Source organism: Microtus ochrogaster, chromosome 10 (assembly GCF_000317375.1).
Source record: "Microtus ochrogaster isolate Prairie Vole_2 chromosome 10, MicOch1.0, whole genome shotgun sequence".
NCBI lineage: Eukaryota > Metazoa > Chordata > Mammalia > Rodentia > Cricetidae > Microtus > Microtus ochrogaster.
The window spans coordinates 24760366-24777604 of NC_022016.1; the positions used below are offsets into that span (position 1 = coordinate 24760366).

The 17239-nt window shown below is 45.3% G+C and overlaps 1 protein-coding gene across 5 annotated transcripts in view; it reads right to left on the reverse strand.

The window, feature by feature from the left end:
• Slc24a2 (solute carrier family 24 member 2) overlaps positions 1 to 17239 on the reverse strand; it is a 241184-nt gene that overhangs the window by 8529 nt on the left and 215416 nt on the right. For 3 of the 5 annotated variants that reach the window (XM_013348255.2, XM_005352704.2, XM_005352705.2), the window contains 2 exons: positions 13686 to 13829; positions 3217 to 3306 (listed from right to left, as the gene is read on the reverse strand). In XM_013348255.2, coding sequence (XP_013203709.1) covers positions 3217 to 3306; positions 13686 to 13829 — 234 coding nt within the window. The remainder of the gene's footprint in view (positions 1 to 3216; positions 3307 to 13685; positions 13830 to 17239) is intronic. The other 2 variants (XM_013348256.2, XM_005352706.2) reach the window with 1 other exon arrangement.

The following is a 17239-nucleotide window of genomic DNA, read 5'->3' on the forward strand; positions in this document are numbered from 1 at the left end:
CATCCATCCATCCATCCATCCATCCATCCATCCATCCATCCACCCATCCATCTATCTATACTGGGGATCAAACTCAGGGCATTGCACATGCTAGGCGAGCACTCTACCATCATCCAGCCATGGTTTCTTTGAGACAGCATCTCACTATGTAGCCCTCGACTAGCTTTCAACTTGGGATCTTCTTGTTTCTGTTTTTCTGCCACCTGATTCTAGGATAATGACTGTAAGCTACCATATATATTTCCTTTTGTTTCTTGAGCACCTTACTTTGTGGGGGCTTTAATAAACCTTTTATGTTTTCTGGAGCATTATTCGAGAATTACTGGTGTATTTCTGTTCTCAAAAATTTTAGAGAATGTTTTCCAATGTTATGACATCCAAAGGTTTTTTTAATGTAGTTTTTAAAAATAATTTAACTGGCAAAATAAAATATAGGAATAAAGAATTTTAGGGAATATAATACTTATTTTTAAATCTCTTTTTTATTTATAAGTACATAATATCTTGGTTCCTGGTAACTTAAAGGCAGGCTTTTATTTTGACAGTTGAGCTGACTCGGTCCTCCAGGCACACAGATCTACTGTCCCCACCAACTAGAAGGCAAGTCCCAGGGGAGGTAATGACACTTGCCACCAAGCCTGTCACCTGAATTAGAGCTCCAGTATTCACATGGTGGAAGAAGAAAAAAAACCACTCCAGCAAACTGTCTTCTCTCCACTTCTATACACACTAATAAATGTAATAAAAACTTTAAAAATGACAAAGAAGTAATCTACATGCAAGCAACATCCACACCTCAGATTATATTATGTTGTAATATTAGATTATAAAATTTTCTGCTTGAGTTGCTGACTTGACTTTCCTAGAAAGTTGTTAAATGAGGACCTGAGATGGCTCGGTGGGCAAAGGGCACTTGTTACCAAGCCTGATGACCCGATCCCCAGAGCCTGCACACCGGAAAGAGAGATGTGGCGCTGGAAGTTGTCCTCTGACGCCCACACGCGTGCTCTGGCATGGGTAGGTGCCTCTTTGCCCAAATACATAAAATAAATGAAGAAACATTAAATAAATTCTATCTCTCTTGGGACTAGGGCAGGGTCTCTAGCCATTTCTGAAGTAGTCCTAAACACATCTGTACCATATTGGACTGCATGTTTGCATGATGCAATGTTCGCAGTCAATTCTAAACATCAAATAGTGATCAACTAGGGAAAGGCACCATGTATGCGCTCTGTTCTGCAGCATCACACTTGCTTCTGTGGTTTAATTCTTCATGCAACAACAAACAAGCAAGTCCCTCTGAGCAGTATGCAAAGAGCTTTCACCTTTAACAAATGGTTAAATTATATACACACCAAAGAATTGTTTTAAAATAAATTTATGACTTATCACGAGCAAATGTTTGATTTGTGTATTTGTTTTCTAGGGCAATACATCTGGGGTTGTGCATAAAATTACTTGAGCAAAAAGAGTTATAAGAAGAAACAGGTGACGAAGACACCTGCTGTAGGCTCTAAGCTCCTACTTGAGGCATGAATCACGCTGGTGATTTCCCTTGGGCAACAGGAGGCAAAATGGTCTTCTTCGTGCTGACTAAGTGATTTTCACCCTAAGTATGTTACAATTGATTGAATATCTACCCCTCCTCCTTTTTTTTTTTTTCTTCTTTTTTGGTATTTGAGACAGGGTTTCTCTGTAGCTTTGGAGCTTGTCCTGGAACTAGCTCTTGTAGACCAGGTTGGCCTTGAACTCACAGAGATCCATCTGCCTCTGCCTCCAAAGTGCTGGGATTAAAGGTGTGCACCACCACCGCTCGGCTATTATACATTCTTAATAATTTAAATTCTTAGAAGGAATGCTATCGCGGTGATCTTTTAAAAAATACACATTTTTTTTTTTGATATTTGGAGTTTGAATGCCAGTCCTTATAGAAGAGTCCAAACTGTAAAGAGCCATGGTGGTGTGGTTATGAACATGACTGAGCCTCCTACAGCCCAGGATGCCTTCCAAGTCTCTGATGAGGCTAGCTTCAAGTTCCTGAATTTTCTGCCTCTACCTCCCAAGTGCTAGGATTCCACTTGTGTGGCACTGCACCCAGCTGCTTGGGCATTTATCTTATTAGCTGTTAACTCATTTTTAAAAATCTGTATACTGTAGATAATGATAATTTCCTTCTCATAGCATCTGAATCTGTGTGCATGATCAAAAACAACAGTAAAATGACAAAGTGATGTGAAATGTCCAGCATGGAGCATACACTCAACAATTAATGGTTTCCACTCTCGTCTTTGAGAATGGAAGCCCTCAAATATCACTCATTCAAGTTGTTAGGCAGCAATCACTGAGACCATATCTTGGGATCAGCATTATGACTGGTACTGAGCCAACAGTGACAAAAATGACATGCATCGTTACATTTATAAATTAAAGCCCAAGGATGAATATTTTGTCTTCACGACCTTTCTTAATAACCATTGTTAAAAGGCTTGGTGAGGGCTGGGGAGGTGGCTCAGAGGGTAAGAGCCCACTTAAATCCCTGCAGAAACATGAGGACCCGAGTTTGGAGCCCAGGCATCCATGTGAAAAGGCCTGTAACCCCAGCATGGGGCTTTGAGGTAGAGATAGGAAGAACATTGGGGTTTTCTGCCTGCCAGCCTTGCTGAGAAATGGCAAGATACAGGTTTAGTGAGGGACCCTATTTCAAGGCCGTATAAGGTAGGGAGAACATGGAAGACTTTTTATGCCTATCATATGGACTCACACATATATGCACACATGCATCACACACACGTACATGCACATGCACACACACACTCACACACACACAGAGTTGGGGACAGCCATGCTGAGTTGCTTGTCTAAGACAAAATAAAGATACTGAAGTAGGTAGAATCTTGACTTTCTGCCCAAGTCCTGATTGGCCAGGCCTTAGGGGACAGACAAGAAGAATCAGCCAAAAAAAAAAAAAAAACCCAAAAAAACCAAAAAAACAAGAATCAGCCAGGCTTGCTTTCCTCCACATAGCTATTTAACAGCTATGCTGATTTGATTTCTGACCACCAAGCTAGGGGAATAAGAAAATCCAGTCCTGTAATGAAACTTGTTTATGTCACACTCAGTATTATGACAGTTCCAAAAGGGCAAACACATTGATTGATCACTTGACAACCAAGACTAGAGACAAACCAGGCAGATGGGTGCCACCGGCAGTCTTACCTGGTGTGCCCACCACACCATCAGGTAAGAGAAAACGGCGATCCAAGTGATGGAGCCAAAGAACGTGACAGGGAAGAACTTCTTGGAAGCCTGCGAGACAACCAGAGGGGAAACATGTCAGAGTTGCCCTCTATGCTGGAGAGAGAGTCCAAAGCTACAGCCGCCTTTGCCATTGCTGTGATTTCTCTCACATTTGTTACTTGGTTGCATTGGCAACCAAAAGATGCTACTTGCCCCTAATCAAACTGGGAGAGGAAAATGCATTCTTGGAAATTTAAATTGATGGGAGCTGAATGATTGTAGAACTGAGAAAGAAATTTCCCTCTCTTCCTCCCTCTGTCCCCTTTTCCTTCCCTTACCCCCACTTCTCTCTTTGAGACAGTGTCTCATAGCCCAGGATAGCCTAGATGGCCCAGAACTCATTATGCAGCCCAGGTTGGTCTCAAATCCTATCTTCCTGTTTCAACTTCCCAACTGTTGTGACATGGACCACCGTATTGGGCTCTGGAAGTCACTTGAGAGAATGTTCATACCTGTAGCTAACAGATCAATGCCCCCTGCTCCTGTCTTTTATAGGGTCTGGATTCTCTGTCATTCCTTCTGTTATATATCCTGCATCCTCCCTCTATCTCTTCCCTTTTCTTTAGTTTGCTTCCAAGTTCATCAGAATCTACTGCCGGGAAACCATGTGCCATGATAATCTCTATGCTAAACCTCTTATGTAATTGATTCCATGAAACAAAAGACAGGAAGGATTAGGAAGGTTGGAAATAGATGAATTTATCTTAGAGTCCCATGACTTATCAGGAAAGCCACCACCAGAGATGGCTGGGATGGGTCGTCTCTATGACACTAACAATACCCATCAGCTGGAGTGGACAGAGATGGAGACGCCCAATCAGAACGGTCCCTGCCAGGGAGGGGCAGGCAGACACCATTCTCAGAACTGTGTTCTTGGCACATTTATATTGCACCTGTATTACATCTCCCCAACCCGTAGTACAAGTCCCGTTCTGCTTCCAGCACTGAACTTCCTGTCATCTTGGATTCGGACTGTGTGAACACACTCAAAATTCCCTTAGAGCACCAATAAAAAATCAGACACTTAGAAATGTAGTTTTCCATGGCCAATAAGATAGCTCAGTAGGTAAAGTCACCGGCTGGCAAGCCAGACACCCATGTCCCATCCCTAGAACACACGGAGTGAAAGGAGAGAACCAACTCCTGTAAATTGTCTCTGATCACAAGAACCAAATAAATAAATTTAATAACAAATGCAGTATTTCTTACTCAGTCCCATTCCAGGGAAATTGTGGCTTGCACCGAATTAGTTTCTGCTGATTCCCTTGATGGAAAACATGGGGCACAGATAAGAGAATGCTCTTTGAGAGTCCGCCACCTATTATTGCCAACACTGTTAATTCCAAAGCTTTTATACGCTGAGAAAACCACACTTTGATAATGTCACCCAGTTCCATTCAGGGCACCGGCTCCTGGAGTTGATGTGGACAGCAGCTGTCTGAGTTGTCTGAAGGGCTGGGCTTGGCAGTCACAGAGTCCATTCTGCCATGGCATTTAAAGGCTCACGGGTAGAAAAAAGATAAATTCATGTGTGGCAATCTTTTAAACCTGAAGCCCAGTGATAGACATGCTCTTGGGTTCCAGAGAAGGCTTGCAATCTCTGTAAATTTCAGGCTTTGAGAAAGTCTTTTTATTATTATTCACACAGGCCTTAGACTACGCAAGAATCTTTTCTCTCTGGAAATGACTGTTGCTGGTGCAGGGTGTTCTCTGGGGTGACTATAAGACCAAACGGGCATGCTCAATTGGGAAGGGGCTTCATGTCACACTGAGCAGACCAGATCTCACCCTTAAATGCTTCCCTGTACTTCTCCTCCTTCTTAGAAAAGTATTTTGGGTAAGGACTCTGGTCTGTCCCGGAGACCTGAGCACTTCAGTGGGTGACGGGGGAAACACTGTTTTTTCAAAGCGGAGTCTACACCTTTAATCCCAGCACTGGGAGGTAGAGAAGAAGTGATATGGATGGGTGGAGAGAAAATAATATAAGACAGGAGAAGACAGGAACTCAGTGCAGCCTGAGGTTTGGTGGAGACAGCTGCCGTCTGAGCATGCAGTCTGAGGACAGGATGGCCCGTTCAGTCTGAGCATTAGTAGAGGTGAGAACTCTGGTGACTGGCTACTCTGTTTCTCTGACCTCTTACCTTTCACCCCCTGGTATCTGACTCCGGATTTTTATTGAGACCAATTAGAATTTGAGGTATACCAATTAATAATTAATACCCATCAAAAATATCAAATGTTGAATTAGAGGCTATTCAAAAACACTATTAAAATACATATTCTTAGTGAAGTTCAAGCTCTTCACTATCAGCTAGAAGCAGGTAAAGACTGGCTACCTACTCTACATCCAGCTCTTCAACTAGAGATGACGTTCAGATCTGCTGACTACACAGCAATGCGTGCCTAACGTGTATGTTTTACCATCACATAAACAGGGCCCAAACTGGTCAAAATACACCCCGCCACAGACAGAGTGAGTGCTGTCATCATCATGCTGGGCTCTCTTCTCAACGTCAGGAAATAAAACGAGAGTGTCCAGGAAACAGAGGTCAGTGCTCCAGCTGTAAGGCCAGCTGCCTCTCCAGCCTCCCGGATTGTTCTTGCCTCGGAAGCGGAAACCCTTCATGCACCAGCAGTCCGGCTAATTCGTTTCTCCGTCAAGATGCCTTACCATGCCCCGTCTCCCAACCCAGGAAATCACCCCACTCATTCTTGTCTAGACCATGCTCCTCATGTGGGTTTCATGGTTTCACCCTGTACATCACTGCCCAGGAGCATCTGCATGGGTACTAGGTTACGAGTCTCGTGGAAGGGAGAGACCAGCCCTGAAGCCAAGGTCTAACCCATCAGGCTATGGTCGGCAACGGTGGCTCGTCCTGACATCTGTTAGGGTGGGCCTCACACCAATTAGCAAATGAGCAAATTGTGACCATGTGCTGCTCATTTTGTTTCCAATGTAATGGCTGGGTACCTAATTGACAGCTAATGTTCCCATTAGAAGCTTTTAGTAGAGCAGTGTGATACCGGTTTGAAAAAAGTCACCGGACAACAGCTGGCTGAGCAAACTGGCCATGTCCTGGCTGTTCTAAATTTAATAGTCACTGATCATCTACTTTGTGCAATGGACTGAAGAATATTCTTCGGGTGGAAGGGATGGGAGTCTTGTTATATAGCCCAGGATGGTTTCAAATTTATAGCTGTCTTTCCTCCGTTTTTCTGAGTAGCCACGTTTACCATTTAGCTTACCATTAAATCTGAAATATTTTACACTTATGTATTTATCTATTTGTTCATCCATTAGTATGTGTGTGTGAGTATGTGTGTGCGCGCGCTTACACACACATGGAGAGGTGCATGTTTACGCATATCTGTACGAAGGTCTGAAAACAACCTGTGGGAGTCTGTTATCTTCTTCCCCCATGTGGGTCAGATTTAGGCCGTAAGTCTTGTTAGTAATTGCCTTTACCTTCTCAGCCATCTTGCCGTCCCCCGAAGTAAACACACTTTAAGAAGTTTTCCACCACAGCCTTATTAAGATTCACACTATGGCCACTGGGTTATGATAGTGACTCTCAACTGAGCAGTGTTTTTCACTTAGGAAGACTTCTTTCAGTTTTGGTTTCTTCGTCTGTAACGCGGAGGGGAGGGGTAACACAAATCTAAACCATCCGAAGAGTCATGTACACAGAAAGCCAAGCCAAGCCCCCGAGATATGAGAAGTGCCCCCGTAGCAATCACGGTTGTTACTGTCCGTCATTGTCTTCATCGCAGGTTTTAAGAGGTGGAGAGGCTGAGACCTGGGGAGGCAAAGCCACTGTGGATGCCTGGTATGGACGAGGCTTGGCTTCCTCTTAGCAGCTGTGATTGAACAAACCTCTCAGCCTCCCTGGGTCTTAGTCACCTCGTTCTTGCTACATCGCGTTTGGCTCTTGCTAGATAATCAATAAAAATTCGGAGAATGAATACGTGACCCAAAATGCAAACCCTTCTCTGGGTGTCCAGGTTCCTTCCTGGTATTAACAGGTCATGTTTTCCTGTCTCAAGAGATACACCCCTCCTTTGTGTGAACACCCATCTCAGGCCACGAGAGAAAAATCACATTATGTGTCCTATTGTGCTTAATTTTCAGTTTTCACCAAAGGTATGTTTCGAGCCCAGGTTTACACTGTAGCCTTTTCTGTTTTCACACAAAGTTGTTTATTTAAGAAAATGATAAGTGTGAAGCTCCTATTTAATATCTGAGCTGAAAGTGTGTGTGAGTCAATAAACATCGCCATAAAATTTGCATAGGAATGATGTGGGAATGAACACAGTGGGAGTAATATTTATTCTGAAATTAGAACTATACAATCATGCGTTCCCTGAAATTACTGGTAAGGTTTGGGATTTTCATCCCTAGGAAGAATTTTTAAAAAAAAAAAACTGCAGAAGAAACAGAGCTGGTGGGCCCTAAGGAGGGGCAAATGTCTGTTTCTTAATTTCCCTATTTTTTCCCCTCTCCTTGATATCATCTCCAGTGGCCTTTGTGGGCATAAATAAGGGCTGGAGTAGGGCTGAAAAAACAAAACAAACGGTACATCACTCTGCCTCTTCCATCGGTAGGTGAGCTCTATCCGCCTCCCCCCCCCCCCACCATAGGTGTTGGCTGGCTTTAGGACTGGCTTCAGTCAATACAATGTGCTGGTCGTGATGGAGTCATGATGATAAGGTCGTGATGGAGTACAAGTTCTGAACTAGATCTCAGGAGGGTTCTGTAGTCTTCATTCTTGTAGCTCTTGGTCTTTTGCTATCCCATGACAAAGTTCAGAGCACACTGCTTAAAGGTTAGAGACCATATAGAACACAGACAGGCTGTTTCAGCTGAGATGCTCCTATGGCAACCCGCTCCCAGGAGAACTGTATGGCTGAGCCTAGCACAGACTTCTGGTCCTTAGAATCATGGGCCAAAACAAGCTTGTCTTAAGCTGAGTTTGAGACGGTGTGTTACAGAGCAAAATGGAAAACTGACATAAGCGATCGAATAAAACTCTCCTGTAATACATATGACCAGGGAACACCTTATTGGCTCCTGTATCTACTGGCGTGGTTTATTTCATTTGGCCTCTTGTATGTGCGGAGAGGACCACATAGCTTATCTTCCAATCAGTATGCTCTCAGAGCAAGCTGGGACTATCACAGCAAGTGATACAGTCACCTTCAATTTGCAGCATCGTACTGAGGCAGATCTCTTTATTTGTGCTTTTTCCCAATCACAGAATGCCATGGCTGGTAAGGAATCTAGAGATCTTAGAAATCTTTATCAACAGTGGACAAAAATTGAATTCCGGGAAGTGCATTTCCCAAGATTCCTCAGCTTACTTCGCAGGACATGGGATGCAAACTACCAGTCGGGGTAGTGGAGTAAAAATGATCTGGAATCGGGAGCCTCGGGCTCAAGTCTCCTTTAACTGTTTCTGTGAAATCTTGTTTCGAGTTACATGTAAGAAGAGTCTCAGTCAGGGCTTCTGTTGCTGTGATGGCAGCGACGTGGGGAGGAAAGGGTTCATTTGGTTTACACTTCTATCACTGTTCATGTGGGAGGACAGTCAGGACCGGAACTCCTCCAGGGCAGGAACCTGGAGTCAGGAACTGATGCAGAGGTGGTTGTGCTGTTCCTCAGGGGCTTGCTCAGCCTGCTTTCTTATAGAACCCAGGACCACCAGCCCAGGGATGAAACCACCCACAGTGGACTGGACCTTCCCCCATCAATCACTAATTAAGAAAATACCCTTCAGGTTTGCCTACCGCCTATCTTATGGAAGTGTTTTCTTAACTGAGGCTCCCTCCTCTCAGACGACTTTAGCTTGTGGCAGGTTGACATAAAGCCATGAAGCACAGCAAGCATGCCTTGGTTTAATTATTAAACTTAAAGAAACAGCCTAATATTTTGTTTTATTTTACCCTCTAAGGGTCTGCGTGGTCCTTAGTGCTGACTATTTGCTGAAGAAATCAAAACAACCAGACGTTCCCTCGGTCATCTCATTGCTTGGAAGGGCATACAGAAAGTCCAGAAAAAGAAAAGAATCCATTTCATATTATGGCTGACTGGCTTGGGGAAGCAAGGAAAGTGACGGCTAATCTTCATTGTCTTGACTGGGTTTGGAATCACACAGGAGAAATACCTCTGGGTTTGATTTTGAAGGCACTTTCAAAGTGGTGTAACCGAGGAGGGGACACTCATCCTGAATGGGGGGTGTCAGAATCCCATGGGCTGCGGCCCCAAACTGGGTCAACAGAAGGAGGTGAGTGGGCACTCATATTCACCTCCCTCTGCTCCTGACTTTGGACGTCACATGACCAGCTGCCTCACGCCCATGAGTCATGTCTTCCCAGGCCTGATGGAATTTATCCTTTTAAAACTATGATCCAAAATCAAGTTTGCTTCCCTCAAACTGCTTCTGTCCAGGTATCTTGGCACAACAATCAGAAAAGTGACAACAGAGACAGGAAGCTCCCCTGGTCACGGTGGCAGGGGCTGGCCCTCAAGGGTAGGCCGCGAAGTGAAGAATGAGCCAATGGTGTCACCGAAGAGGGCCACACGCAGCTCTGTTTCCTCATCAGTCAGACTTGTCATGATCTAGGTGTGAGGTGTGATAGTTCATGCTTACTGTGAATGTGATTGGATTTAGAATCACCTAGAAGCGTTGTGGGGCACACCCCTGGATATGTCTGTGACGGTGTTTTCAGAGAGGATTAATGGAAGGGGACAGGCCTGCCTTGGGTATAGATGGAATAAAAGGGAGAAAGGAGGCCTTCAGAGCACCAGCGTTTCCTCTCGGCTTCCTGCCCACTAGAAGTGAAGAAAGGCCCTCCCACACTTCTGCTCCCATGACATTCTGCTCAGGCGCATGGGGCAAAGTAACAGTTAGCTCCCATTAGCCAGCCAGTCCCGCCACTCTGGACCATATCACGTTAAGCCTTCTGTAGAGAATTAGAAAACTGTACTTGGTTTTTTGATGTCCTCTTGTGGGGTAAAAGAAAACACTGGGCCAAACAGTATAGAAACGGGAATGATTGGCATATTAGTTACTTTCCTTGTAACAAAAGAAGACAAAAGCAACTTAAGGAAAGGTTTCTTTCTGCTCCCAGTTAGAGGGTGCAGTGGTAGCAGCAGGCAGCTGGTCCAGTGTGTCTAGTCAGGAGGCAGGAATAAATGAGGGGTGCTAGGCTGACCCTTTCCTTTTTATTCAGTTGGGGACAACAAACCACCCATGGGTTGGTACCATCCACATTTAAGGTGGGTCCTTCCTCCTCAACTAACCTATAACCCTCACAAATGTGCCCAGAGGCTAGGGTCTGGTTACTTTAGACCCTGCTAAGCTGACCATCAGTATAAACCATCAGAAGGGATAATGAACGCATTGCAGAACTATCTGTGCAGTGTGAGTCATGAAAGGGGCGGGGTCAAATACATCAGCTGCTTTGTTAAGGATTTCAGGAAGCCAATCCTTCATGACAGGCAGATGCTCTGGAGTTGTGACTTAAGAAACTTAGGTGGTGATGCACACCTTTAATCCCAGCACTGGGGAGGCAGAGGCAGGTGGATCTCTGAGTTCGAGGTTAGCCTGGTCTACAGAGTGAGTTTCAGGACAGCCAGGACAAAACCAGACCAGCAGCTTGCACCCTTTACCAGGGTAGCTGGACTGTGGCGAGTACCTCCGTGAGTTCTTTCCTAGTGTCTACGAAGGACACGGCTCTCTACCAGGCTGGGTTATTCACAGTGCAGGCTAATGGGATAAGATTCTTCTTACCCGACCCCAGCCAATAAGAAAGTAGGATCACCAGGAGGCCCTTGAAGATTTCTGCTAACTTTAGACTTGAATGTGACCACAGGATTTTATTGCAAATGCTTTTAGCTTTTTTTTCCACCCAGATTAAAACCATCAGGTATCAAGAAATCTTAGGGGAAACCATGTGGTCGCAGAGACCTGGTCTGCATCTCAGCTCCAACCTCTGGTGTGAGGGCCCACGAATGTGAGCCTATTCCACCTTGACTGGAGGCCAGAGAGTCTGAGCTGATTTTTTGCTTTTTCTAAGTTGTTGACAACAGGTGTGGCTACAACTAGAGATCCTGACCTAGGGTGTCGTCATTTGGTGTTTTGTGCATTAAGATGGCCCATAAAGGTGGATCCACTCTACCCTGACCAATGGTCAGAGGACTCAAGCATACTCCTGTGCTCCTTCACTTAAAATAGGAGGTTTGACATAGGGAGCGGCTGCCTACAAGATACTTGGTCTAGGATGTATTCATTGTATATCCTGCTCAAGACATCAAATGCTTTACTCAGGAAATAATGGCTTGATATCTCAAGTACTGAAGCAAGTAACTGTTCTAATTGTCCTTTGTGTCAGATTAAAGCCGTCTTTTGCCTCCCCATTTTGTATTGGGGTATAAAAGCATATGAAAAATAAACGCGGGTGAATTTAGTATTTAGCATCCATGGAGTTGCCCTCCCTGAACTTTCCTATGTCTCTGTGTTTCTTTCATATCCCTGTTCCTCCCACCTAACATGTCCAATCCTCATGCCCCTACCTTGGAACGTACGAACCCATCATGGCTGACCTATGGCAGAAGTCATCCCCCCAAAAGGTGGTTTATGACACTCTGGAAAGTGACCAGATAGGATTTAGTTGACTCACGTGTGCCTCTTTTTCTTACACCAGCAATACACGTATATCCTACCACAGATGTTTCCTGAGACCCGTGATGTAGCTCATTGAAAATATCAGTGCAGAATCTGACATATGATAGGCATATGCGTCCGTCGAGTGTGTGTTGGTGCATGTACCCTTTTCCTTTCTTTACCTTTTTTACCTCTAGGGCAAAACTGAATGGCTTAGGACTCTTGTTTACCAACCCTGGAAGGGGACGCTCCTGTGATTAGTCCACACTTAGATTACCTTTTGCTGGCTGCAGGATAGTATTGTATTCTCAGCCCTTGACATCTGACAGCACTCAATAATAACATTGGTTATAGTGATGACAGTAAAATTACAGAGGGAATATCAGATATGTAGGCATTTGCATTTTTAAATTATCTTTAAAATATCTCCAAAAGGAAACTCAAGAAAATACACAGTCACTTCCCTGCTTGGACCTTTAGAGACCTTGGGTTTTTTGTTTGGCTTTTTGAGAGACAGGGTTTCTCTGTCTCTCAAAGCTCTGGCTGTCCTGGAACTCACTGAGTACACCAGGTTGGCCTCAAACTCACAAAGATCTGCTTGCCTCTACCTCCTGAGTGCTGGGACTGAAGGTGTGCACCACCACCCAGCTGAAACCTTATGCCCCCTAAGAGAAAATTGTTATGATTGTTTCAAGCTTTTGGCCATTTTTTTTCACTAAGCAATTCATATGGCACTGGCCACTGGCATATTTTAGGTTAATTCTTTTTAAGATTTCATGTTTTAAAAATTGTGGTATATGTGTGTGTCTACACTTGGGTTTGCACATGCCTGAATGCAGCTGCCCTCAGCATCCAGAAGAAGGCATCTCCAGAGCCGAAGTTACAAATGGCTGTCAGCCACTTAGTGTGGTTGCTAAGAACTGAACTCAGATCTACTTAGGAGTAGCGTGTGCTCTTAACCCCTGAATTGCCTTTCTTGCCTGTAGGTGAACTGTCCTCTCCCCTTTTAAATTACGGGGGGTCTCTTCATATATCTCCGGCTGTCCTGGAACTTACTCTGTAGACCAGGCTGGCCTCACACTCAGAGTGCTGGGATTAAAGGTGTGTGCCACCACCCAGCTACTGTTACATTTTTAATATCAGCAGGTTCATGGGTGTTCTGGCCAGTAGAATTGTCAGTACATAGCTTCAGAGTCAAGGGAACCAAAGACCACCTAACTTCTGTCTTCTACTGTTAGAATGCTCCCCTAACCTCTTATGTAGGACGTTGGGCTAACCTGGGGCCACCATGCTAAAAAAAAGTGCAGAGACAGGCTGTGTTTGGGTACTCTGATAGACAACCAGCCTTCAACCCATCTCTGCCCAGGTGCCAAAAACCTTAGCAAAGAAGGTGACTACAGGTCTCAGCTGTGAGTCACCCCCCTAACCATGCAAGTCTTTCTAGCTGGAGTCCCAGGTTTGGTGGAGTAGGGGTAGGGGTAGGGGTAAAGCATCCCCAGAGCACCCCACTTCAATTTCCCTCCCGAAGGATCTGTGAACGGAATAAAATGGTGGTTGTTTTACACGCCTAAGTTCTGGGTAGTTCAGGTTTGCTAGTCACTACACAATCACTGTGACTGAAGTTCCAGGCATGTATGAGAAGAGACATACACACAACTGGAAATGGACTACGGTGGCTACCATACTTTTTTTTCTTAATAAGGGTTTCGACAGAGCTGCACTCACAGGTTTGCGGACGTCAGGTAAGGTGATCCAGAGAGGGAACACGATGGGAAGAACGATGAGGAACGTGACTTGTTTGCGGGCGTTGGATGGCCAGGACAGGCTGAGGGGCTGGTCATCCTCTTCCTCAGTGGTCTCTGCAGCCTGCTGTAGAACAAGAGGGCAGCTTTAAACAGGCAGAAGCTTGGGAAGTGATGGGGGTCACATAGACTGCAGAGCAAGTGAGGGTTGTCCCAAGCCACCCCAGCTGCTTTCACAAGCATTCTTTTTCTAGAAGCGCCCCATATTTCACAGCCCAAGGCCCAAAAACTAACAGTTCGCCAGAGCACTGTAGAACTTCCTTTTCATTCTTTGAGTATCTCATGGCTTCTCATGTTTATCAACTGATATTCAACATTGACCATAGTTACTACTCATGACATCTTTTCTTTCTTTCTTTCTTTCTTTCTTTCTTTCTTTCTTTCTTTCTTTCTTTCTTTCTTTCTTTCTTTCTTTCTTTTCGATCCAACTGTGCTTCATATTCAACTGTACAAAGTAATGGGTTTTATTATGACATTTGCATACACGCACATAGTGCACTTTGATATAATCCGCCTTATCCTTTAAAAAAAAAACTCCCTTCATGAACATTTTGTGATTAATAATATCTGCTGATATATTGACCTATGACCCCATCTCTTTTTCCCTGGGACTCTGTTATGTGGTTAGGACTCTTTGGGAGGAAGAAGACAGGTAAAAAATTAAAATCCCTCTCTTCCCCTGACCTCCCCCTCTTCCCTGTCCTTCCCCGCAACTGCTATTCACTAGGCGCACAAAGCTCACTTCAGAAACAGTCCAGTGTTAATTCTGGGATGTCCTAGCTCTAGTCACCCAAGAATAAACTCAGCAGCTTTTGCGTGGCTATTCCCAACTAGTCATTAAAGGCATGTTACACAAACACACGCCTCAGGACTCAGAGAAACGGGGTCAAAGGCTAGTCTAACATCCACCCTGGCTGGCATCTCAGAGGCAGGGTACAAGCTCCCAGTCTCTGATCTGGCAGCTCGTTGCCTGCGCTTAGGCCTTTGCTGCAGTCAGCAGCTCTCGAGTCCCAGAGGCAGACAGACAAAAGGTGAGTCTGCCCAGCGGGATGACCATTAGTCCATGACTGGGGCACAGAGTCACTAGCAGGGCGCTGTGACACCACCCATCGCCGCCCACCCTGCTTGTTCAGAAACGAAGGGGCAGCAACAGGACAGAGCACTGAATCTAAACAAATCAATAGGTGCCCCTGCAGTGACGCCTCCTTTAGGAAGCACAGAGAGCTTCCTGCAGGCTTCCGGTACCGCTCGCACAGCACACTCAGCAGTGGCGGTGGCAGCGGCTCCTTCAATGTCTGTGTCCCTAAGGAGTGGCAGGTGGGAAAGGTTTGGGCCGGATGTTTTAAGGGATGAAATACCAAACTAGAGGTCACGGATGGGTGTGTACTACAAATTCACAGCAATACTACTGTACTGTTAGTTTCTTTACTGGCACTCATTAGGGCTGAACAAAAGGCCTGTCATGGCTTATGAAATCACGCACCCTTCAACCTTCTCTGGGGTTTAAAACAAAACAAAACAAAACAACAACAACAAAAATAAAACAAAAAGCCACATTGAAAAGGACAGGAAATAACAGGTTTGTGGCAGTGGGTAAGAATCCTTAAAGTGCCAGGTGGGTTGTGGTGGCACACACCTTTAATCCTAGCAGTTGGGAAGCAGAGGCAGGCGGATCTCTGTGAATTTGAGGCCAGCCTGGTCTATAGACAGAGTTCCGGGAGAGGCTCCAAAGCTACAGAGAAACCCTGTCTAGAAAAACCAAAAGAGAAAAGAAAAGAAAAGAAAAGAAAAGAAACATGGAATCCTCCAGCACAAATGTGAGCAAACTGTGGGGATTAGGTAAAGAAGTTGGCACAGTTTGGTTACCCAAGCACACACCTCACCTCTCCAACCCCTTTGCTAATGTGACATGGAAGCCATCCTACCCACCGTTGTCTTTACCCTTTCACGAGGACTCCCTTCCTGATCCTCATCATGCCATCGTTGGAGGAGAGGTGACCTGCAGAGACATCTATCCCCTATGGGCTCACGCACCCATGGTGCCGTCTGGATACAAGAGTGATAATCTGTGTGCCACGTGGTAGTGAAGACTAAGAAGGCTGGGGCATATTCCGTTTTCTTCCGATGAGGTCTTCCTCATGTAACCTAATGGGTGAGTTTCCCTTCCACACCTGGTCGATACTCAAGAACTAGGCACTGAGAGCTGACGTACTATGCCAGTCTTCACGAGCACGGCACTTCATACCAAGTCGGGAGTTTAATCCAGTTGAGGACTGGCTTCCTTCAACACCAATCAGCCTATCCGATGAATTCACCATACTCCTCTTTCTGCTGCCATCCACAACTTAGTAACCTCTCTCTAAGCTCCAAGCTACCCTTTCTTTTTTTTCTGAGAAAAGACAAAAGCAAGTCTTTGTGACTCATATCATTTTAATGACACCGACAGATGGTGACATTTCATCAATAACCCTTCTGCTTGTAACCTACGGATTAGCTCTTTTCTCCATCTGCCAAAGTCACCAGGCAGGCAGCGCCGCCAGCGAAGAGCAGAAAATAATTGTCCGTTTGGACGCCCAAGCTCTAAACACACGAGTGTCCAGTGCAAACAATTAGCTGTGTTGTGTAGGGTCCAAGGATGGCGCTTAAGGAGACTGTTGCTAGGGCCGGAGTGGACCAGGTTGTGATTTAAGCTGGGCTAACAGAAAACTTCACTCTTCAAGGGACCAGTTCCTGTTGTAGGAAAATGACAGGGTCCGGAACCCTGGGATGGATGTGAGAGGGGCCTCAGGAGCAAGCTGTCAGGACACTTAAGAAGAAATTCTTTTTGTCTTCTTGCCAAGGAAATCCTGCTCTGATTTGAAGGGCAACAGCTTGCAAGCTGGTAAGAGACTGTGGAAGAACACACTGTGCCAAGTTCAGGGCCCCTTTTTTCTGTGCCTGAGCAGGAGATACACCACTTGCATTAGGCTTGGCTCCAAGCAAGAGGCCACTGAGGTCAGGGCAATGAGTTGTCAGGTTTTCCTGGAGTTGGGGCATGCCAGCTTTGACCTTGTAATGACCCATTCTTGCCTCCTAAAGTGTCTGAAGAGCGTCCCTAGGAAACACGGCAAGGAGAGCTGGCTACAGATGTGTAAGCCAGAAAGAATCCAAGTGGTTTTTGATGTAAAGACTTAGCATGGTTTGCAATCAGGCGGGGTCCTGCATAAGCCCTATGGTTACACAAAACTAGGCTACTGACTAGATCTCTAGGACCCTGTAATCTATGAGAGGAAAAAAAAATAAGACAAATCTTAGAGGAAGACACCTTACTCAGCAGGGCATGGGGGTTTACACCTTTAATCCCAGGACTCTAGAAGGCAGAGCCAGGAGAATCCCAGTCTTTAAGGTCAGTCTGGGCTATATAGTGAGTAGCAGGACAGCCTGGGCTGTATGGAGAAATCCTGACCACACACACACACACACACACACACACACACA